General features: G+C 41.0%; 1 protein-coding gene and 1 long non-coding RNA gene across 9 annotated transcripts in view; one reads left to right on the forward strand and one right to left on the reverse strand.

The window, feature by feature from the left end:
* The window catches only part of LOC135114080 (uncharacterized), a 94,651-nt gene that overhangs the window by 23,299 nt on the left and 48,729 nt on the right, over positions 1 to 22,623 (forward strand). For 4 of the 6 annotated variants that reach the window (XR_010275202.1, XR_010275201.1, XR_010275200.1 and 1 more), the window contains exons 2-4: positions 18,588 to 18,759; positions 18,910 to 18,968; positions 19,299 to 19,446. The exons of 1 other annotated variant lie outside the window; for it this stretch is intronic. This is a non-coding gene — a long non-coding RNA (uncharacterized LOC135114080). The remainder of the gene's footprint in view (positions 1 to 18,587; positions 18,760 to 18,909; positions 18,969 to 19,298; positions 19,447 to 22,623) is intronic. One more of the 6 variants, XR_010275203.1, reaches the window with a different exon arrangement.
* Positions 1 to 22,623, reverse strand: part of LOC135114077 (multiple epidermal growth factor-like domains protein 6) — a 165,474-nt gene that overhangs the window by 20,975 nt on the left and 121,876 nt on the right. For all 3 annotated transcript variants that reach the window (XM_064029757.1, XM_064029758.1, XM_064029756.1), the window contains exon 6: positions 10,578 to 10,673. In XM_064029757.1, coding sequence (XP_063885827.1) covers positions 10,578 to 10,673 — 96 coding nt within the window. The remainder of the gene's footprint in view (positions 1 to 10,577; positions 10,674 to 22,623) is intronic.

Below are 22,623 nucleotides of genomic sequence, written 5' to 3' on the forward strand. Positions count from 1 at the left end.
CACTCACATCTCTTTAGATACATATGTTCTATACATCTTTCATCGATGACAGCCTCTTCATTGAGCAGAATATGAATTGAGGCAACAAACTTATAAAATTTTTAAGGAAGGGTTTTGGGAGGAGAACTGATAAAGACTGGATGAAGTGATCATTTTGTAACTAGTAAAATAAAGTATTGTTTCAGACAAGAATTACATATAAATCAAATTATGTGTGAATACGCCACCACCACCTGAATACGCCACCACCACCACCACCACCTCCAACAACAACAACAACAACGACAACAGTGATGACGACGACGATGGTTACAACAATAACAACACATACTACTACTACTACCACCACCACCACCACCACCACTACTCTACTACTACTACTGCAACTCTAATACTCCTACTTCTACTGTGACACATCCATAAAAAGCAATCCCATTCATCACAACCCCTGTTTTGTCTATCAGTCCTTTTACTCAACATGAACACACACACACACACACACACACACACACACACACACACACACACACACACACACACACACACACACACACACACACACACACACGACCGTCATGTCCTGTGTCCAGCCGGCGCCACAAGGACTCAGGGCGATTCGTCACGGAATTGACAAGTAGAAGAGATTATGCCAGTCGCGTCCTGCGGGGTGGAGGGGAAGGGGTGATGGTGGGGGCTGGGAATGGGAGGAGGAGGAGGGGTGGTGGAAGGGGCGGAGCGTGGGAGTAAGGATGTGGTTCTCTTGATTGTGATTGCGGTAACAGGAGGTGGAGGAGGGGGTGGTGATGGAGAGAGAGAGAGAGGGGGGGATCATGTAAACGCAGGTGTGACTACATAATTAACAACTTTATAATTACAGTCGCAGCAAAAGAATGTTTACCAACACCCCCCAAGTTTCTTTCATCTTCACCATCATACATCTCTTGTTTTAGATTAGATTACTGTAGCTTATCACAAACAGCCTCGTAAGGGCCATCAGGTATGCTGCTGTTTGTTCTTCCATTGAGCTCATGTATTTATCTTTGAGTTGAAAAATGTATTCAAACCTCTCTAATTTTTTCCTTCCATTTCTTTCTTTTTTGCTTTTTTCCACTACTAAATCTCATCATCTGTTTCTTCTGTTTCCAAGCGTCTTATTCTTTCTTTCCACTTAGTATACATAAAAGCCTTGAACAGCAGCTGGTCCTAGTAAGCCGGAAGTGTCGCTAAGCTAATATAGAAAAGACCTGAGACAAATGTAAACCTTTCTCACGTGCAACATTAACTATAAAATGTACCTCGTTTATTATAGAACATTGAATATACGAGCAGGTCTGTGTTTGGGAGTTTGGCACGAGTTCTCAGTGCGGGGAACCCTTCACACCTGGCGAATTCCAGGTGGCACCCTCACATACATTAGCTCCTCGCCTTGCTGTTCTCAGACTCACGTACAGGTGTGCCCAGTACTCTGTCTCGCAGAGAAATGAGTTCGTGTTGATGTTAAAGGTGAAGAACGTGATTGGTGCGGCTGTCAGTTGTGTTTAGGGTCCGTTGAGGTGCTAATGTGGGGTATTGAGGGCTTGAGAGAGAGAGAGAGAGAGAGAGAGAGAGAGAGAGAGAGAGAGAGAGAGAGAGAGAGAGAGAGAGAGAGAGAGAGAGAGAGAGAGAGAGTGAGAGTTGAGAGACGCACATTCAAACGGACAGGCATACAGACAAACATACATACGTACATTCAGACAAACAGGAACATACGTACATTTAGACAGAGCTTCGTAATACTTCTCCTACATTCAGACAGACAAACAAACACACACACATTCATACATACGTATTACAAATAAAAAAAAGCTAGATAGTTAGGTATTTTTTGGTTGAAGGTACAATTATCTTTATAAAAAAAATTTGTGACGAATGACAAAATGATAAAAGGAACACAACGACAGAGAAAAATATACGCTAATATTTTAAGAGTACCTTGATTCTTAGTCTTTTATTTTTATAGAGGCGAGATTAAGGGATGGCAACAAATGTCTTTTCCTTTCTCTTCTCTTCTTTTTTTTTCATAAGCCACAGCAACAAATAAGATAGCAGTATACGGGAATAATTAAATAACCCTGATACAAACCAACAAGTCAATGAGATGGCAGAGACAGATGAACCCAGAGGCATAAACAGCAGTGCCTTCATACACACAAGCACACACAGTCATAATGGGGCTGATACCACGTACTACATTATAAACGGCGTCAGTTAATTAACTTTGATATAGCACGGGGCAGCAGAGGTCGAGGCCAGCAAGAAACAGGACGTGTAAACTGATACTCGGAAAACAAGCGGCAGGGAAAAGGGAAGCTGGACTAAGAATAAAGAAGAAAAACGGGACTGTCGGATGAGGGGGACTTAAAGGAGGAGGTTCCATGGGATTAGGGAGATGCCAGCTGGGAAATGTGCTGAAATGAGAAGGTTGTGTGGGAGGCAGTCCTGGATGAGTGTATGGATGTCTCTCGGCGTCAACAAAGGGTTAGTAAGTGTAAGTGGTGAGAGTGCACAAAGGGGTGTTCCTGTACCGTGGGTGGAGTACTGAGGAGGAGGGTAAAGAGGAGGAGGAGGAGGAGGAAGAAAAAAATAATACTGATACTAGTAATGATAATAATAATAGTAGTAATTATAATGGTAGTAACAATAATGACAATAATGATTAGAAGAAGAAGCTGAAAGGAGGTGGAGGAGAAGGGGACGCAAGAAGAGAATAAAAGGAATAAAAGGAGGAGAAGACAAGGAAAAAAAAAGGGAAGTATGGAAGAAATTAGTTACAAGGAAAAAGAACAACAAAAAAAAGGAGACGAGGAGAAAGGAGAAAGGCAAGAAAAGGATAAAGAGAAAATGATGAAAAATCAATGAAATATGAGGAAGATAAGAAGATAAAAGTAGAAAAAACTATGTAGACAAAGAAAAGGAGGAGGAGGAGGAAGAGAAGGCGGGAGAGAGAGAGAAGAAGGGGGAGGAAACAGTATAGGGATATTTTCAAAGGAAGAATATACACCAAATCCTTCTCCCTGCCTTGCACATCCACTAACCCTCGATTGCAAGGAAAGTAACGCGTGCAGAGAGAGAAAGGAAGTAAGAAAGCAAACAAAGGAAGAATAGCAGAAGGAAAAAACGAGTAAAGGGAGAAAAAGCATTGTAAAGAAGAGAGACGGAAAAAGGCGCGAGAGGAGGCATGATAATGTGATTGCTTCATATGCTCCTCGCTCTTCTGATAACTTCTGTGGCAGCTTCTCTCTCACGCAAACTTCCTTCCATACGTGCTCCTCAACTCGCAAGGCAGCCAGCACCACACGCCAGGTGTGTCTAAATCCCTTTACCCCAGTTCCTCCTCCTCCTCCCCCCTCCTCCTCCTCTTATACTCTCATCTTTGTTATCATTGTAAAGCGAACACACCGTTGCTAAACATACGCAGTCATTTAATTTTAATTAGATGCTGAAATACATTGTTTATTTATTTTTTTGTTTCTTTTTTCATTGCGACAAATAATAGTATCTTTCCTTGGAAAAAAGAAAAACTAAATTATAGTGTGTAAAAAGAACAATTTATCCTTCTCAACAAATTACGTTTTTCACACACAGATATACGTAATTTTTTTACAACCTATTTATCGTTTTCCTTTTATGCTCTTAAACAAATTACATTTTCCACACATATTCATAAATCTGCAGCATTTTTTTCTTTTGTATTTTTTTGGGGGGTTCCATCTTGTTCAACAAATTACATTTTTTTTCACACATACATTATTTTGATTTTCTTTTTCGTTATTCTTTTTTTTTTTCACGTACTTTGACTGTTTTCATCGTTGTTCCCTCAATTCTCTTCATTGGCGTCTCTCGGAGCGGGCATTACTTCTTCAAGAGCAAAGGAAACCTCTTCAAGGCGACTGGCAGACATATCTGCCGCCAAGTTTAGTTTATCACACACAGAACATCCATAATTATATTGCATGTTATATATATATATATATATATATATATATATATATATATATATATATATATATATATATATATATATATATATATATATATATATATATATATATATATATATAGCATCATTTTTTTTCTTTCACACATGCTATGTACATAATTTTTTTCTACAACATAGTTTTTTTTTTCTTTTCCTTATTTCATCCTCTTGAACATATTATGGATTGACATTTATATACATTATTGCCTTATGAGATGATTGTGTTCCTTTTCTTTTTTTTCACTTTGTTCTCTTTTATCCTATTGCACGAGTCACGTTTTTCACACAAACATCCATAGTTATTGTATATGTTTTTTTTTCTTTTTTCTTTGTATTTTTCCATATATACATCCATTATTTTACTACATATTTTCCGTTTTTTTTTCTTTATTTTTTCTTGTTTAATGCTTTTGAAGTAACATTTTTCACTTATATGTAGAAATTTTACTGCAACATTCTTTATTTATTTATTTTTTTCTCCTCATTTTCTCTTTCTCCCAAAGGAAGTGTTCTTGCTGCATGAAAAACAAGCCTCAAATTCATATAAGAAAAAAAGACAAATTTTTCATATATGCATCCGTAATTTTACTGCATCTTTTTTTTTTTTCATCCCTTCCAAGTTACGATTTTCACGCATACATCAATAATTTTACTATAAATATTTTTTTCCTTTTTTTTTTTTGTCCTTTTAAAGTTTTCATCATACGTATTTAAACAAATTTACTACTTTATTTCATTTTCTTTTTTTCTTTTTTCTTTGTTTTATTTTATCCTCTTGAAAAGCTACGGTTTTAACAGAAACATCCATTATTACATTACATACTATTTTCTTTTTTTCTTTTTTATTCATTTTCAACAAGTTAGTTTACACACACACACACACACACACACACACACACACACACACACACACACACATCTATCATCTTGCTAAATACTTTTTTCTTTTTTTTTTAGGTTACATCTTTCTCACATATACATAATTCTTTTCCAAAATATTTTAATCTCCTTTCTCTTTTTATTTTTTTTCATTTCTTTTCTTTTTATTCTTTTTATTTTCTTTTTATGCTTTATTCTTTTTATTTTTATTTTTTTACTTATTTACGTGATTTAGAAACACCATACTCGTATTTCTTTTCTCACTTTTTTTCACGTATATAATCTTATTACGTATTTTCTTTTTCTTTACTATTTTCTATCCTCTTCAAGATACGTTTTTCACACATATACAAAGTCTGATAGATGTTTTCTTTTGTTTTCCTTTTAACTTTTCTTTTACTTTTTTTTATCCTCCAACAAGATTCTTTTACTCATACGTACATAATTTCGCGACAACTTTTTTTTGTTTTTTTTTTACATTTTTTCTCACTTTTGTCACGGTTTTCATCAGTGTTCCCTCAATCCTCGTCTTCATTGTCGTTTCTCAGAGCAGGTATTACTTCTTCAAGGAAAAAGAGAACCTCTTCAACGCGTGTGGCAGGCGGCACCTCTTCGGCAATAGAAGAACAGAAGAAGAGTAAGAGCAAGAGGTGCCTCGTGGGCAGCACACGGCACTTCGTAGCCGTGCTCCAGTTCAAAGCTTTCAACTATCATTACTCTTTCACCGGCGAGCATTACTTCTTCAGGCGCTTGTATTTCTTCTTCAATAACACGCATTGGCTCCTCACTATCATACAATCCTTCAGTTCCAGACAGTGACTTTTTCAGTACGCAATCTGCTTTTTCCAGAGAATTACGTGTCTCCTCACTGACAAGCGGAACCTCTTCTTTGATAGTTTTCTCCTCAGGCCTCGATATTTCTTCTTCTGGAGCAGGTATTACTTGTTCAAGACTATGCATTACATCAAGAGGAGTGGCAGAAGGCTTTTCTTCGGAAACATTATCTTTCTCCTCAGGGCTCGGTATTACTTCTACTGGAGCAGGTATTACTTGTTCAAGACTATGCATTACATCTTCAAGAGGAGTGGCAGAAGGCTTTTCCTTGAGAACATTATCTTTCTCTTCCAGACCAAGAGACTCTTTCTGGGCAACACACGGCACCTCATCATTGACAGACTTGTTTTCTTCGTCTTCGTTCCCGTCGTCGATATCAAATTTTTCGGCGAGTTGCGTAACAGTCAAATGTTGAAGCAGTGTTGCGATTCCTTGAACCACCTGGGTGAGGGAGGGGCGTGCGTGGGCGTCCCAGGCGGTGCATAGATGTGATAGTCTCCTGAGAGGGCTCGCAACGAAGGACTGTGTTGAGTATTTCATCAAAAACTCCAATAAGTAACCAAAACTGTACACGTCCCCAGATGGCAGCACTGGCTTTCCTCCCAGCACCTCGGGTGCCATCCAGGGACATTTTTCTACCTCGTCGTCGTCGGCCTCTTTGTTATCCTTCCCTTGGTCCTCATCAGTGATTTTATCATCGAAGCATGCTAAAAACTTTTCAAAGGTATCCCCAGTTATTGCGTATTTGGCTTTCCTCCGTGAAACCTTCGCATGCCTTTCAGTCAGGTCGAATGGACGCTTATAGAGAATTTCCCCGATGTGACAAGCCAAGCCAAAGTCAATGATATGAAGGTCAGGATCGCTGACGGCGCCGGTAAACGTGATGTTATTGTACTTGATATCATTATGAACGTATCCCTTGGCATGGACTTCTTCCATTCGCTGACAAATGCTAATAAGTGATTTAAGGAATAGCTGAACCGAGCACTCGTCTAGATAATAGTCGTAAGTCTGCCCTAAGAACTCCTGGAGCAAAGCTGGTGGAATCTGGCACACTGCCAGCAACCGTGGCACTCCACCAGCACCATTTACATTCACCAGAACGCGGGCCTCTCTTAACAACGGCGCTGGGTCGCCATCGCACAGGAGTTCTTTAACGACCGCCTCAGTGCCCTCATACCGCAGCTGCTTGACGGAGCCATAGCCTCCAGCACCCAGGTGGCGTCCAGGGCCCAGGCTGTGCAGCTGCTCCTCTGTCAAAAACGGGACGTGTCGCCGCAAAAACTGTGTGTCGTCTTCTTTAGGGTTTGACATTACTTTTTCATGAGAGGGCATCTCTTCTTCAGAAACAGGCATTACTTCTCCAGTGGACGACACTTCTTTAGGAGCACAGTCCTCCTTGTTAACGCAAGGGATCACTTCATTTACAATTGCTTCTTCAGGAATGGACGGAAATTCTTCAACAGCAGACGTTACTTCTTTAGTAGGATAAAGTGCTGTAGTAACAGACGGAATTTCTTTTGGGATACCTTCTATCTCCTTTAGACCAAGAGACGCCTCCATAGCGGGACAATTCGCCTCTTCATTCTTAATATCCTGCTGAGGAGCGATCCACACTTGCAGAGGAGGAGCCAGTTTCCTGGGCTCCTCGCCTGCCTTCACACGCCGCCGGTGTTTCCTGGCGGCCTCCCGTCGGGCCCACGCCACGCGTGCTGGGCCGATCGGTGGCGGCGCCATGTCAGTCTTAGAGGGACTCTTCGTGGTCTTGTATTGAGTCTTGTCGCCCTGTGGTGGAAGCTGCTGGGTCCGCTGCTTTACCATGCTTGTGCAGGCGCTGGGATTATCTGTGCCAGTGATTTGCTTCTCCTTATTATTGAGAATCTTCCTGGAACCCATGATTCAGTCAGTCTTGCCGTAGCTAGGCAGCTACGGCAGACATGGGGGAGGGGGTAATATTTAACATGAAATGATGGCTCGGTAAGCTCTTACTCAGCTAGCTCCAAGCTCCTCTGCTAGGGACTCGGCCAATCAGGTGCGCCCGTCTAGCCCCATCTAGCCAATCACATTCCCCCACCCTTTCCTTTTATCTGTTTTTTTTATTATTATTACTATTATTATCATTATTATATTATCATTATTATTATTATTATTATTATTATTATTATTATTATTATTATTATTATTATTATTTTATTATTTATTATCATCATCATCATCATCAGCAGCAGCAGCAGCATCATCTTGACTAGATGATACACTATAGTAGTAATACATAGTAGTATTACTATTACTGGTACTTATTAGCGATGAAACTTACTTTTTCTCGTCAGTGTCAGTGGGATAACCACACATATGTTTACAAATGTTTATGAAAATCAGACTAATGAACCTTTCCTGAGGATCCTTATCCTTCATTATCTCTCTTCTTCCTTTTCTCGTTTCTCTTTTTTCTTCTCTTCCTCTTATTCACCATCACCACTGCCCATCATTATTTTTTTCCCTTCTCCCTCTCTTCTCTGTTTTCCCTTTTCTATTAGTTTTCCAAGACTGTGTGTGTGAACATTGATTTCAATATGACTTGATGGATATTCTCGATGTAGCGATTATTTTGTGTTTCTCTCTCTCTCTCTCTCTCTCTCTCTCTCTCTCTCTCTCTCTCTCTCTCTCTCTCTCTCTCTCTCTCTCTCTCTCTCTCATATATCCCTTATCAGAGGTGCGTCGGGAGTGATCACATTTAAAATATAAAGTGGGGGCGCCATGGATCACTCTGCACTCTCCCAGCACCAGATTACTACAGCCAGGAGCCGTGAAGGAGGTGACGGCCACAAGTGTGTGTGTGTGTGTGTGTGTGCGTGTGTGTGTGTGTGTAGTAAATAAGGGTGCATATTTTATTTTTATTTTTTTTCATATTTCGTGTTTTAAGAGACGAGGAGACGTTACTAACTGTTCTTTTGGTGGTAATAGCAATAATTGTTTTCATGAATGGTGTTACAATGTTGGGCAGGTTTTCAGACCATTTTCTCTTGATCGTAAACTTCTTAGAAAATTTTTTTTTTTTATTTAGAATGTAATACTGATTCATAGGGTAATTACCTGTAATACCTGTGATAAATGGAAGGGGATGACATGCGTTATTTAAAGATCACTTTAATTTTACATTCCACAATTTTACTTAACGCAGTTATGGAACATAATCCGTGTTGTGACATTTATCATCGCTTTAAGTAGGATGACCCAAGTACAGAAATCATTAGTAAGTGTAGATATAAAAAAAACTGTCCAGTGTTTCAAAATATTTGCAAATATTCATGAATTATTCTTTGAAGCATACAATTCTGTCTTTGTTGTACAACTGTCATATGAATGACTGCGTGCTTCATAAAATGGTCTTTATTGAACAATACTGAACAAACTAAGAGTTTTCTTTTCTGTTTTATAGCTCTTTCCTCATGCATTAAGTTAAAAGTACATAGATAATAACTTCAGGTTTCTTTTTGCTTTTTTACATCTTCTCAATCGTATCAGTAAAGCAAGTATTTATAAAGCAGGTAATATGTGTATTTCTACTTATTTCAAGTTGTTATTGTTATGTTAGAAGTTACGCACAAAGTGATAACAAATTCTCTTGATAAATGTACTTACTCATGGCGGAAACACCTCAAAATTATGATGAAGGGAACTTTGAACTTTATTATTAATGTGCTCCATAGTTTGCTCTTAAAAGTGTTCCATTCAAAACCACCTGTGATAGAAGCCTTGAAGTATTTCATAGTTTCACTAGATCACGTGACGCTTCATTCATTAACATGTTACATTTCTTTTTCCATTTACATTTTAGCAGACTGAATTCATTTTTCTTCTGTCGCTGAAAATATGTACTTGTGAGGTATCAAAGTGAATCACGGAAGCCTTCTGGTTCAGCGAGGTTTGATGTTCAATCTCCTCCGTCCTTCATTGTTTACTTGGTGAGAGTCATTGGCTCTCTGCTACCCCACAATTGGGTTTGCCCTCAAAGTGGCTTGATGAACCCCACTGATCACTGCTGGGCTTTTGTATTGAAACTTCCACAAATGGTTGGATAAATTTTGACATATCGATTTTGAGATAGTGAAGATGTTTTATAGCAAGGACACGGCATATGCTTATCATACTTTTATATTCCTGTTTCTTCCTTTCTTTCCTTTTGTTTGTTCGTTTGTTTGTTTCTTCTTTTCCTTCTTCTTCCTCCTCTTAAACTTTACGATTCCTCTTAATGCCAAGCCTCCTGTCCCTAGTTCGTGTCCTCTCGTTCCCGTAACTTCCGCAGCACCTGAAGCCGTCATAGTCCACACTGTAACAAATTGCTCTCCTCCCCAGCCTCTTTTACTTAATGTTATCCTCCCGTCCGCCTCACCAGCCGTCATTAACCTCCCCCCAGGCTCACCTTTACTTGTAACGTCCCTCTTCCAACTTGTTACTTCCAGGAAAGTGTTTCTGTGATCCTTTCTCGATCCGCTTTCCCGCCATCGTTTGCTCTAGTATTAAACGCAAGAGAAAGCCAGCGAGGGATAACGAGTCGGACAAGTGCAATAGCTGGCCAAATTACTGCAATTAAAGAAAAAGTAAATAAACAAGAGTTGCACGGCGTCAATGTGCAATTAAGGAGCGAATGGCCGTATCTGCGAAATGTATGAACTATTTTTGTAGAGAAAGAAATTTGATCTGAAAAAGTTCGCCGATTTCTTCTCTGCTACAGGGCATGCATTGAGTGGCATAGGGATAGTAAGAATAAGAAGAGACAATTGGTATAGAAGAGAAGGAAGGATCACATTACAAGTAACAAGAAGTAATGGACAGCAACACTCACCATACTGGCAGCGGGATCCGTAGAAGCCCCTGGGACAGATGCATCGGTTGTACACACACCGCCCTCCATTGTAGCAGAAGACGCGGCCACACGCAGCTGTAAACAAAGAAGTGAGCAGGACAGCCCACAACACCGCCCGTGCCCCTCCCATCATGACCAGTCTTCACGTGCTACACCAGAGTGTTCCTGTGTGCCTCGGCGGGCTCATTCCTACTCCTGCTGAGTTTTCTATAGCAGGGAAGGGACAGGCCTCAAATGGGTGTTCGATTTCGTGGGACCACTGGTGTGCTCGGAGCCACTCGATACAGATTTACTTCACCTGTTTTATATTCTGGAGAAATGTATCGTAAATTTTCAGACATTTCGTAATATTCTGTAATATTATTTTTTAACTAGTAGCATTGCACGTGAGCATGAATAGTTCCACTGATTAGAGGTTCTTATAATGTAATACGATTTTCTTACGCCAGTACATATTCAAAGGCTATTTTGTAGCAGCACTCACTGAACACAGCAAGTAGTCTAAGCTGACGCAAGGATTTCCGAAGTGTGGGTTCATGGGCTCCATGCTATGTGTGTGTGTGTGTGTGTGTCTGTGTGTGTTTGCTGAGGAATGTATCGATTATAGGTCATTCTACAATAGAGGACAATCCAATATCTTTTGATAAAATCTCCTCCACCTCCAGGTACACTTGTGGGCAGTAATTACTCTTCCTTATTGGCTGTTGAGCGGCTGTAGCAGTGGTGGACCGCGGGCAGTGATTGCGCCCGAGAGGGTGAAGGCGCGGAGCTAGGGTGGAGGACAGGGACGAGATGTGGAAGACTGGAAAACAGAGTACCACCGGCAGGAAAGCTCTTGAGGCAGCATAGATATTGCTTTCTCTCTCTCTCTCTCTCTCTCTCTCTCTCTCTCTCTCTCTCTCTCTCTCTCTCTCTCTCTCTGGGTAAACAAAGGAACTATATATGAAGACTGACGGAAAAAGTGTTATTCTTTTACATCTTCTCCTCGATTAATTAAATGTATCACGGAGCCACAAAATGCGAGGCGCTTTTTCCCACATTCCTTATTTCATAACCGTTCAACGAGAAAATCCCTGAAGAATAATGTAAGATATTAGTCTCCCAAATCGTTCTTTTGTCGTATTTGTTTCGTATTTGTATTGGGAGTAGCGTCGTCTGTCGCCTAATTGTTCTTGATCAGCTTCCTTTTTCATTAATCATTTTTCATTTCATTCGTCATCGGTAATAAAACAAAGGGTATGAGAAGGAAACATGAAATAAAAGGAGGTGTATAATAAATTGCTAAAGTCAAATACATTAACCACTGACGTCATCCCATCATCACATGCATTCTTAAACATTGCAGCATCCACCGTGCTCTTTTGTTTCTGCCTTACCATAATCTGCACAACTCAAAAAATTATCAAGGCATCTTATATACTGAAATATCTTTGTTTTGTTAGGTAGTTTCCACTTTGTTAAGATGGCATTTATCATGATTTTTTTTATTATCTTATAACTCTGTCAAGTAATACCCTATGGAAAATAAGAGAATATTATGAAATAAACTCCCACAAAGCAACCACCTCACATCTTCAAGCAACAACCAACCAGCGACGCAAGGCAATGACCAGCTGTTTTGTAACCGAAAAGTCACCTTGGGCACAGCTGGACGCCTGGCTAACCTTGTGCTGTTACGCCACGATTGTACCGCATTGCTTCAAAGCGGCCTATCATTTGATTACATGAGACCGTAAATGAGACCTCGTTTCCCTTTCAGGCCTCATCACCAGAAAACGATCCATGATTAATTAACTTTACTTATCATCTCCATTTCGTTTGTCAAAACATAATTACAGGTACAAGGGTGGCAGGAGAACGGTGCCATAACGTGTGTAAAGGTTTGGAAACATTTTAGATAAATAAATGAATAATAGATAATATAACTGTTGCCATAAAACTAGCACAGTGTGTCCTTGATATTCTGAGTATGGCACAAGACAGAACGCCTTTTAAGGAAGCCTACATTAAACTGAATTATAAATGTTATCGTCCTCCAAGACATATTAGTTCATCTGTTTATCGTCCTCAAAGATAAGAAAGGATCCGGGAATGAAAACGGAGAAGTAAATGTGGTGGTGTTAGAATTTTTAATCAACCAAAGCTCTATAGAGTATTTGAATCCCTCAGCCTGTGACGCAACACGTGACACAGTACCTGACATTTTTCTTAGCGATGTAGTCTGTGTTAATGGATTTGATTTTCAGTTTCGTCGGTATCATATAAAAATGGATAAAAAAAAAAAAAAGGGAAAAAGAGAAATCCTGCCGTTTTGTGAAGCTGTTACAAATGTGTGTGTTGTCAACATCATAAAAGCTTTCATATCAAACAGAATTTAATATTATTGATAAAGGATTCGCTCAGTTACACCTTTATCTCTCTTCTGGTTTTCCTCCTCATCTTGCCTATGTTTAATTTGAGCAAACGGACACATTTCCAGAGTGAAATATATCTAAAAGCAGCCGTAAAATTAGTACTCCCTTAAAAGATAAAATTTCAAAGCATTGTGCGGAATCTATAGCAATTGTTAGGCTTAGAGTGTCAGGTCATAGCGTAAGAATGGTTGTGTCTAATGTTAAAAGTGAATAGTCTTGTTATATAATGTACACAACAGGACAGTCACCGGTGAGATCGAGAGCACCACTCACCACTGAGATCAAGAGGAAGTACGGATCCACACCCGAGGCTCCTGGGAGGGGCCGTGGAAAGAGGAGAGTGGTGACAATCTGGCCCGTATTGGTAAGGCCATGACAAACGCTTTTTCAAGAGGGAGTTTTCAAGACACTTCTCATAATTTCGGATAATTTCGATAATCTTTAGGGACTGCAGTCTTCAATGAACATTTTTTGTGCCTCTTTTGTTGCCTTTGACCAGAGCCGCTCTTTCATAAAAATGGTAATGAAAGGAAAACGTTTCTACAGGTTGTACTGAATTATGATTAAAATAACAGCGTGGACGCCTGTTTCTTCATGGAAAATTTCTTTTCTCGTATATGTTGTGTTTATCATAGTTTCTCTCTCTCTCTCTCTCTCTCTCTCTCTCTCTCTCTCTCTCTCTCTCTCTCTCGTATACACACACACACACACACACACACCATTCGTCAGCAAATGAATAATTAAAGTCGTCAGGGAGGCCACAAAACTTCTCCACGTCGACTTGCATGTGTTGATGAACAGGATAATGAACGCACTGAACAGGCTTCTTCCTTCCACCTGCCTTCCTCTTTTTCTTCCTCTCTCCATTGCTCATTATTGTCTCTTTTCTTCTTTTCCTTCGCTTTCTATTCACCTCTTTGTACACCTTTTTCACCTCCTTGCTGGGATGTGAGGCGCTGGTTTGCAATCCTCACCCTTAAGGCACTCGAGGGACTCCCACAGCAGGTGTTGAAAGGCAGACTTGCACTGACTAAACATGTGGTTCAGGAATGTATGCTTCGAATGGTTCAGTGTGTCAGATGAAAGGTGGAAGCATTGCCTAGGCAGTGTGTTTGTTCTTATTTTTGCATCTTATAAAAAGTATTGCTTGTAACTATGTTTCGTCATTTTTGTGAAGTCAAATGTATATCATCCTGCTAGTGATAATAAATGCCTTGCTACCACCTCAAGTTATAATTCTCAAGAAGATAAATGAGTTTTTTGCTTTACCGTTCGCCAGATTGGGACAAGGAACAGCTGGCACCGTGCAGTCTGCAGTGCCAAGACTGCTTGGATGGATTATAAATAATTAGCGATGGGTGGCTGTGTGCCAGGTGTGTTGGGTGACGTGTTCTGGTCAGGACACAGATCTTTCAAAGGCAAGTTGAGAGCGTGCAAGGGAATCATAGTCCCTTGCGTTATACTAGTGGGTGTTTGTGTGTAAATATATATACGAGTATATAAATATATATATATATATATATATATATATATATATATATATATATATATATATATATATATATATATATATATATATATATATATATATATATATATATATATATATATATATACAGTTGACATGTAAGATTTGCCGAAGTGCCTGATAACCAGTGTGTTGTGAAGGTTCCCTTTCATTTGTGGCCATAGAGCACCGCCACCTGCAGTCACCTGTCCATTCAGCCATTCGTCGGTCACTCCCTCGAACTCGCTCTTCGAGTAAACAGAGAAGTAAAAGTCGCCATAAATTTTTCACTCTCCCACAGGCTGTAAATTTCCCTGCTAGACGGCAAGCCTCTCAACTGTTGTGTCAAGGCGGCGATGGGCCTTGACCGTCAGATTTTTGGGCTCAACTCTGCCAAGAACATTTGTGTTGTGTTTTGTCTGAATCAAACCCTGTGCGGCGGTTGGCAAGGAACTGCATGCTTGGGATTGTGATGGTGGCTTGCGTCAACACAGCAGCATGGCCTTGCCATGTCACCTCGCATACATTACCACCTCGTAACACTCAACACAAAGACCACCATGCAGCCTAAACCACAACATAAACATTATCACCTCAGGATGTATCATGTTGGAATCGCATTGTCTCGCTTCACGTTTCCCTTCACTCCTTGACCACAAAGCCCGGCACTTGGTCCTAAGTTGTAATTGTGTTGAGGGTCATCGACCAGCAGGACGAAACAGGAACTTCGAAATTAATCTTAGGAAACATAACCTCTGCTCCTCCTCGTCTTCCTCGTTCTTCCTCTTCCTCCTCCTCTTTCTCCTCTCCCTTTACTCCTCCTCCTCCTCCTCCTCATCCTCCTCCTCCTCCTCCTCCTGTTCACCCTTGATACAGCCTCTCTGGCGAAAACAACATTAAAGGCCACTCAGATCTCTCAGGCTGACGCAAACCGAGCAAAATATTATGAAGGAGGTAACTAATTAACTTGCTACCTGAATACACGTGGCAAAATATTCCCTTCTTTGACGTACCTTCCTTCATTTAACACACGATGCTTTATCAGCTGATGTGTGTGTGTGTGTGTGTGTGTGTGTGTGTGGGGGGGTGAGTAGGTAGTTGGGTGGGTGTTTGTTTAGTGTTTTTTTTTTCTTCTTTTTTTTCTCTCCTTTTGTCGCAGCGTGCCCCTCCAGACATCAGGAAGTCTTATGGTCTTGTTATGGTGTCTGCCAATGTTTCGTGTGGCCTAAAGTTTGGAGTGGACTCAAGATGAAGAGGTATGGTCCGTTAGTGTGTGTGGCTGGAGTGTGTGCGGTGTGCGGTGCGAGTGGGCGGATTAAGGTGTGCCTTGGATGGAATTTATATATTTTTTCTCTGATAAAGCGAGTACGGAATTCAGACAGAAGTGTGAGGTGTGGCTGAGAGGAATAATTTTCAGTGGGGACATTATCAGGAATGAAGATGCTAAAACAGCTGTCGAAACGTCCCATAAAGTTGGTGTTAGTATGTATGTTAGCACCTATTTCCTAGAAGCTATTTCTTGCTTAGTCTCCTTCACTTCCAACCGTGGCGACTTTACATTTTGGAGAGTTTAAGTTACTGCTATTGCTTTTACCTTATATTGTAATCTCAGTTGTATCTTGCGCCTACTGTATTTCTTTTTTTTTTTTTTCGTTGGACTTGTATACATCAGTCACCGGCACTCCCTTGTACCACCACCACCACCACCACCACCACCACCACCATCACCGCTGTGTCTGTGATGAGGCAGGCAACAGGTGGTGCTTCTGGTAAACACGTTAATAAGGAAATAGGTGAAGTTTGTAGCATTAATGAAAGACTGATGGAAGGAGTGGGTAACAAAACACAGGTGCACGTGGTCAGAGAGAGAGAGAGAGAGAGAGAGAGAGAGAGAGAGAGAGAGAGGGGGGGGGGGGGGAAGGGAGCATAATCGGTAGGTTTTCTCTCTCTCTCTCTCTCTCTCTCTCTCTCTCTCTCTCTCTCTCTCTCTCTCTCTCTCTCTCTCTCTCTCTCTCTCTCTCTCCTTACATTTCCTTTTCCTTCCTTCACTGTTCATTAGTTTCCTTGCCTCTCCTCTCTTCTTCTCTTACCTCCCTCTCTCCCTCTCTCCTTTCCTCCTTCCTCCCCTTTCTCTCATTTCCTTTCGTCTCCTTTTCTTTTCTTTCCTTTCCATTTCTTTTCTTTTCTTAACTTTCCTTCCCTTTCCTTTCTCTTCTCTCCTCTCCTCTCCTCTCCTCTCCTCTCCTCTCTCAGTGTCTCCGCTTCTCCTCCTCTTCTCTTCCCCTTCTGAGTCTTTCCCCTTCCTCACAACTAATCAAACACAAATGGCCTGCACCTGGCTGCGGGGAGGCAAGATGGCATTGTTTGGAGGTTCATTCATCCTCGGGGCTCTCGTTGTATACCCAAGCACGTCACTGTAATGTTTGGCAATTAGCAAAGAAGTACTGCCTCTCCCTCCCCCTCCCTTCCCTTCAGGTCGTCTGCACCTTCAAATAGCCCTCAGCCTTGTACACGCTAGCCAGTCTCCCTCGACCAAAAGAAACGTTTGGCTCTTTGTAATTACTTTCTTTTCTTAAGGTAGTGTGCTAGCTCATTATCCCCCTTTGATCTCTTATCTCGTGGACGCTTCTACACTCACGTTCCCTTTGTTTTTCGTCTCAGAAAGGGTTGTGTCGGTGTTTAAGTGCGTGAGTTGTCTCGGTGAGTTAAATACTAATGAGTCAATTTCACGTTTGTCTTGAAGGAGGGCCGCCTCTCACCTCACAAACGGAACTTTCCATCTCTCTCTCAGATGCTGGAGACATTTCTCTTTAAGGTGAAAGCCTCTATTTTCCATTAAGTGTAGCTTTTTTTCCAATATTGTGGTTTTTACTTTTACCTTTTGATTTTTGTCTTATTCTAAATGTTTCAGGTAATTTGGTTTTCTAATTGACTTTAATATTGTAGCGGAGCTTTGTTTTTATTTTCCACGTGCTGCCATAATTGTTCATCGGTAAATGAGTCAATCGTCGGCGCTTCTGGCAAAGCGAGACTTGTTTTTCTCTTATCCATCCAAACGTCACTTCTTGATTAATTGATTTTGCTGTTTATTTTTCTCTCCTGTTTTTTTTGTTTTTTTTCGTCCTGTCATTTTTGTTTCCCATTATTTTTTTTATAACACCTTTTTCTTCTTCCTTGCCTCAATCTTATTCCCACCATGTCAGCAGTTTAAGGGGTACACACCTGTACTTAGACGCGGCTATACAAACGTATGAGTGAAGCAAAATATTTTTACTTACCAGCTTTTGTCCGTGATTTACGAGGGGCAGTGACTAACGGCCACACACTCAAGCTTTTTAAATGCATAATAATATTCATATTTTATTCATGTAGCACATTTAGCGATTTCCTCAAAGGTCTCTCCTCAGCGTCTTTTATTTTTGAACAGTCATAAACTCTCGCAAGATATATTTATACTTTTTATTGTCTTCACGTGTCCGTATGGTGCCAGCCACTCCTACTGACTTCCTTTGTTTCTCCCTCACTGCCTCGCCCCTGCCAACTGAAGACTATACAATGCCTTGGTCATACTACACCATTTCACAGATCGCTTTTTGTAGGTCTTTCCCAGAACACCCCCTTGCCTCACTGACCTACAGCCTCGATGATACTATTCTGACGTCAAAGTGTAAATGGTATCCTGTCAGTGTCATCTTTTGACAGTTGTTATGAAACTAATTGCCCTTACCAGTCAGATCTGTTTGGTTACTATGCTTTCATACAAAACGTAAGATTTAAGTTAAGCGTTTAACTTGTATAGCTTTCTGTTTAAAGCAGCAAGTGTTTTTTGTTCCCATCATCCTGTGATGTGTGGCTGTTAGGCGTGGTTGCATTAGGAGACCATTTTACCTGAATGACGAGCACAGGGAACAGAGAAACTTGAGAAGAGTTCTGCAGACAGCTCACAGAATGAGATCCTGGCGCCTAGCTTCTTGCCAGTGACCACATTATTCTGGACGAAATATGTTAATTTGTCCTCATTCTTGCATTCACTTCATGACAAGGTGTCTTTTGTTTTCTCTGACGCAGACAATGAAGGGGTTGACGTCGTGTTCCTAACGTACAGTGCAGCCAAGAAGTAACTATAGTACACCTTCCAAGCAGACTCGCTGAGCTCAGGAAACAAAAGAAAGAAGTGAGCCCAGTTTCTGTTTTCGCTTCCTTTCCCGCCCTTTACTAACGCAGCTTGCACTCGTTCGTTGTGAGTTAATCTGGACTCTTATAACCTTTTATTTTATACCATGTGTAACGAGAGAGAATCTCAGCTGATTTTTCAATGTCTTTTTTTCTCGTGATTGCTTCCCTTTCCTTGTTTTTAACCCTCCTTTTTTTTTAATGACGTTTGGTGCAGGGACCGCGTGGAGCGTTGCTTACAAATAAGACGAGTGGATTTTCTCTACTCTCCTGCAGGTAACTGTGTGCTTATCTTGTGTGATATTCACTCGTTTTTTGTTTTTTTAGAGAAATTTTGCCACTTACGTGTGCTTCATATCATCTCATGAATTTAAGTTACTTTCAAGCAACCACATAAAATTTCATGCTTGTTCATCTCGTGGCCAGGAATTATTAGCATACAAAAGATATGAGCTTGCCACTATCATTAGCTGCGAAAACGTGGGTGATGATGTTTTAATGAGAGCCGCATGTAGAACATGAACCGGTCGCCATAATATGCTCAACCTCTATAGATAAAAAAAAAAAATTTCTAGCAACAGATGAAACATTCCCTGCCTTCCACAGCCTCTCAAGACAGACTCTGCAGTGACCCTCGAGCGTGAGCGTCTCCTAATTACTATGCTACTCAAAGCCGACGAGTCTGCCTGCCACCTGCCGCCAGCCACCCGCCTTTTAGCGCCATCTGTGCCCTCTTTTTAAATCCTGCTTGAAGGTATCTATAGACATGTGTTTGTGTACCATTCTGTAGTAGATACATGCTTACGTATTCTTGGGGAATGACTGCGAGCTGCTCATCTGACTTGGCTGGTGCCTGCGAGTTATGTGTCAAGAATGATGGATGCTCCCTGGAGCCCCCGGTACAGCCAAGCAGGCGGCAGACATAGGGGCGGGGAGAGCAAGGGCCTTGGCATTCGGCGCCCACACTAAAACTAAATAAACAACGTGACATCTTGGTATGCCGGGGGAAACCAAGCTGACAGGCCCCGCGTCCCCAGGAAAGGGTTTCGCCGCCAGGTGAACTAGACCGCATGCCTCCACTATTAATAAGTCCTTGAAAAATAGGTGCGCTACATTTAAACCAACAGGAGATAAAAAGTAATAAACATCTTAAAGAGGAAAAACTTATAATTTTTTTGGTGAGTAATACTGGTTGTGTTTCTTGGCTCTAATGTTGCCACCTGGGAAGGGAGGAAGTGATGAGAGCGAAACATTAATGATAAAATCTGCTGACATGGCAGCCTGATAGAAGTTGTCGCACCTTGCTTAGATTAAAGGCCCCTTCTAGTCGAATATGATTTCCTTGACTTGTCTGCGCCTTGCCTGACGTCCCGTGAAAGTCCCCTGATTTGCGTCAAGGTAGGGAAGAAGAACCGGAGGATTTGAAATACTCGTAGCACGGTTCACTAAGCTTTGTTTAAGTTATGCTTATGTTACACGGAGACTCAATGAATAATATTTAGGTCTGCTTAGATTCCTATAATACTGTAATAGTTCAAAAGCTATTCAAGACGCGGAATAGTCTATGTAAACTGATATAAACTGACAGGATAACATACGGGCAAAGAAAAAATGAGAGAAAATCAATGACAACACTCCTGTATTAGCGAGTGTCAGGAATGAAAAGTGTTGGCAGAAAGGAAGGAAGGCCGACGCGAGGATGAGGAAAAAGAGTAATTTACTGAAGCCTATAATTACGTCTATGTGCTTCGCCTGAGATAATGTCCACTGTAAACTGCCCAAGGTGACTCTTCTTAGAGTTTGCCTTAAATAGGAAGTGACGGCGGCACACCCTAACCTGCAGTGTGTGTGTGTGTGTGTGTGTGTGTGTGTCTCTCTCTCTCTCTCTCTCTCTCTCTCTCTCTCTCTCTCTCTCTCTCTCTCTCTCTCTCTCTCTCTCTCTCTCTCTCTCTCTCTCACACACACACACCGTCCCCCTCCATTAACCTTCCATAACCTCCTTTCCAAGCACCACATCCTCCTTATCTTTCTTCCCCTCTTCCCTCCCCTTCCGTCCCTCCCTCCCCCTTCCGTCCCTCCCTCTCGTATAGTCTTATGTCTTATCAAAACGACTGAAAGGAAAAATATCGCTTAATACTAACGCGTTACACGTATCCTGACGCAAGGGTAAAATCTGCGTCACTCTACACCGTGAAGCACCTGAGCGCCTCACCTGTAATTGAACACCTCACCTGCCTGTCACGCGGGAAGGCGAGAGGAAGGAGGTAGAAGAGGACGTTGAAACGGGAAAAAAAAAAAAAGTGTGATATTATGACTGAGATTTAAAGGTTTAGTGCTTGAGTCTTGCTTGATGCTGGTGGTTGGGTTAATAATCTGCGAGTGCAAGGAAGAAATATGAGATTTAGATGAGTATGATTGAAGGTGGTGGTGTGGCCGGTCTTGTGATGAGCGCCGCTGATCAAGACTGACGTGCCGAGTGTTCATGTCCCTTACAACAATGGACGGGTCAGTTTTTATAGTGTAGTTCAGCGTTTATAGCGTCCTCTCGTGGCGAATGAACGTCCTGGTGATGTCAGTGTTAAGTATGAAGGAAGAAGGAAGAAAAAAATGGTCATCTTCATGGTTGTCTGCGTTTAAGAGGCTTAAGAGTTGCGAAAGTTCAGGTTGCTTTGTTTATATCAACTTCAACGTTTTGATACTTATTTTTTATTCTGTATCTTATCTTTATACTTGACTAACATCCCTCGTAAAGAACAAAGATACTGAGGATGCGGTTTTCAATCACTTCACTCTATCCTCTGAGTAGCCTTTTAAGAAAAAGTGCAAAATATGGTAGCAGTATTATTCCAAACGGTGCTGCCAGTCTGTATTTTGCACCACCAATTTATTTTCCGGTTATAGAAACACACTAAACTAAACTAAACAGACTAAACCTGAAGGTAACTACTGATGAGACAAGCAAATGTCAATGACTGAGCTATAGGAAGACACAAAGCAACCTGAAGATACTGTAGAAGCGAACAAAACATTACCGAGTGATTTATAGAAATACGCAGTAATTAATCTAAAGAGACTGTAGAGGCGAACAAATATTACCGACTGAGCGATAACTATTCATTAAAAAAGTTATATCCTTACTAGAATTAAACTTAAAAAAGTCTCCTGACCTGTACTGAATACATAAATATTGTAAAGGCAAACAAATATTACTAATTGAGCCATAACTATTCCGTAAAAAGCGATAACTTTATTGGAGGAAGAAAAACTTCCCCAAACATGAACTGAATACATAACGACACACCATTCTATATATATATCTCTGAATAACTTGACCTCGTCCATCCCCCTTATCCTAATGATCAGTAACCACCACCACCACCACCACCACTACCTGCTCCCTCCTATCCCCTCTCCCCGTAAGGCCATAAGCGCCCTTCCCTCCCCAAGCCCCTCCCTTATTCCTTGACGTCAACGCAGGACGAGCCTCTGATCACCACCCATTATGTGTTGGAAAGTGATTTTGTCCCTTTTTTGGCAATCCCTCTTTGATACGGTGTCGTCCTGCGCCTTTTCTGGAGAACCATCACTTAAAATGTTTGAAAACGATCCCTAGGGTTCTCTCTCTCTCTCTCTCTCTCTCTCTCTCTCTCTCTCTCTCTCTCTCTCTCTCTCTCTCTCTCTCTCTCTAGTGAGACGAGTATTTTATAGTAGATATCTTTTTTTTCTTTATTACTGAGTGTTTGATAGCTTCTTAGCTTGTCTGGGAATCGATTGACTCGTTTGAGGTAGTTTAATGTTTATTTATCTAGTTTTGGGTCTTTGAGTTCAGTGTAGTGTTCAAGAGTTGTGTTTGTTAACTAGATTAAGAGTAGATTGGGGTTATCTAGTCTGGGATATTCTAGAGATTGATTGGCCATTATTTGGACAGGTG

This window comes from Scylla paramamosain, chromosome 27, assembly GCF_035594125.1.
Source record: "Scylla paramamosain isolate STU-SP2022 chromosome 27, ASM3559412v1, whole genome shotgun sequence".
NCBI classification, from domain to species: domain Eukaryota; kingdom Metazoa; phylum Arthropoda; class Malacostraca; order Decapoda; family Portunidae; genus Scylla; species Scylla paramamosain.